Genomic DNA, 1902 nt, shown 5'->3' with positions numbered 1-1902 from the left:
TGTATTGTTCCTATCCTATTTCATAAATGGATGCATGTTTATTATTATGTGTTTCCTACAACAACCATTGAGAATAGTTAATGATTATTCAATAGGTCACTCATGTATAGTTCTATTTATTTTCTTTCGAAGATACCTAAGTAGAGTACAACAACTGTTGATAATCTCCTACCTCTTTTGTCTGTAACTCACTATTGAGTTTGTCTGTAACTCACCACATCTTCCTTTATCCTGTTGAGGGACACCTTTGTTGATTCTGTATCTTGGCTGTTGTGAATAGTTTTGCAGTAAATGGGAATACACGTATCTCTTTCATACCATAATTTCATTTCCTTTGGATATATACCCAATAGTAGGATGACTGGACCACTTAGGTAGTTCTATTTTTATAAGTTGGTTTTGTTTTTGTTTTGTGATAACATTTTGCTATGTAGCCCAGACTGATCTCCCAACTCTTAGGCTCAAGATATCCTCCCACGTTAGCCTCCCAAGTAGCTGGGACTATAGGTGCACCACTGCACCCAGATATTTTTAGTTTTTTGAGGAACCTCTGTACTGTTTTCCATAGTAGTCACACTAATTTACATCCCCCCAGCAGTGTACAAGAGTTCCCCTTTTTCTGCTTCCTCGTCCGCTTCTATTTTTTGTCTTTTTCATGGTAGCTTTTCTACCTGAGGTAAGATGACACTTCACTGTGGTTTTTATTTGCATTTTCCTGATGATTAGTGATGTTGAACATTTTTAGATGCTTTTGACCATTTGTTTACTTTTTTTCTTTTGCAGTGCTGGGGGCTGAATCCAGGACCTCACACGTGCTTCACACACCCTACCACTGCACCCCGTCCTCTGTGTCATGTTTGAGAAATAGCTATTCAAATTATTTGCTTTCTTTTTTCTTCTGAGCTGTTGGAGTTCCTTATATATTCTGGAAGTCAATCCCTTATCAGCTAGTTAGTTTGCAAATACTTTTTCCCATTTTGTAGATGGTGTTCTTGCTGCTGTTTGTTTCCTTTGCTGTGCAGAAGAAGCTTCCTAATTTGACACAATCTCGTTTATTTTTTGCCTTTTGTTGCCTGCACTTTTGGTATTTTATTTTAAAAAATCTTGCTAAGTCACTAAATTGCCCAGATTGGCCTCAAACTTGGATCCTCTTGCCTTAGCCCCCCAGACAACGGGGGTTACAAGTGTGCACCACCACATCCAGTTTCTACCTTAACTTTGAAATAAGCAGTCAGAGCCTTGGATTCCCGTCTCCAGCTCTACCTAGCTGGGCAGATAGGAGGTAGGAGAAATGTTTTCTGAAGAGGGTGAAACAGGATTACTTGACTGGGGAGCATTAAGGAGAGCTGAGAGGAAGGATTCAATGTTGAAAGGATGATTTGGTGAGAGCTCACAGACTTAGTCAGCCTTCCTCAGCTCTCTCCTGTGTTAGTAGTCTCCTTCTTAGAAGGAGAGTGCAAGTGTCTTTGAAGAAATCTAACCAGCTCAAGAGAAAAGATCTAAAGATGTTAACATCACCCAATGAACTAGACTTACCCTACCAGGAAGACTAGAGCAGATAGGCCCCAGCTATTCTCCAAGGGTCTTCTAGAAAAATTTTTTGTACTTGAGTTGAGCAAGCTGTGCCCTGCTGTGAGTTATGGCGTATTGTACAGAACAGGAACTTCAGGCTATGCCTTGGCCCTGACTGTCTGCATTTTATAAAGCAGCAGTTTGCCCCATTTTAAGTGCAGCTGCTCAAGTCATCAAGAAGATAATATACCATGGCCAAGTGGGATTCATCCCAGAAATGCACAAATAGTTCAGTATACACAAAGCAATAAATATAATACACCATATCAACAGAGCCAAAGATAAGAATCACATGATCATTTCAATAGATGAAGAAAAAGCTTTTGATAA

The 1902-nt window shown here is 39.6% G+C and overlaps 1 protein-coding gene across 1 annotated transcript in view; it reads left to right on the top strand.

Annotated features, from left to right (window-relative positions):
• The window catches only part of Bcas2 (breast carcinoma amplified sequence 2), a 26829-nt gene extending 25836 nt beyond the window's left edge, over nucleotides 1-993 (top strand). The window contains exon 7 of the mRNA XM_013516556.1: nucleotides 784-993. Within this exon, the coding sequence (XP_013372010.1) occupies nucleotides 784-796 (13 nt within the window). The 3' untranslated portion in view covers nucleotides 797-993. The remainder of the gene's footprint in view (nucleotides 1-783) is intronic.
• The last annotated feature ends 909 nt before the right edge of the window (nucleotides 994-1902 follow it).

The sequence above is a fragment of the Chinchilla lanigera genome, unplaced genomic scaffold, assembly GCF_000276665.1.
Source record: "Chinchilla lanigera isolate Chin_1 unplaced genomic scaffold, ChiLan1.0 scaffold00034, whole genome shotgun sequence".
Taxonomy (NCBI): Eukaryota; Metazoa; Chordata; class Mammalia; order Rodentia; family Chinchillidae; genus Chinchilla; species Chinchilla lanigera.
This window is presented reverse-complemented; position numbering and strand designations above follow the sequence as displayed.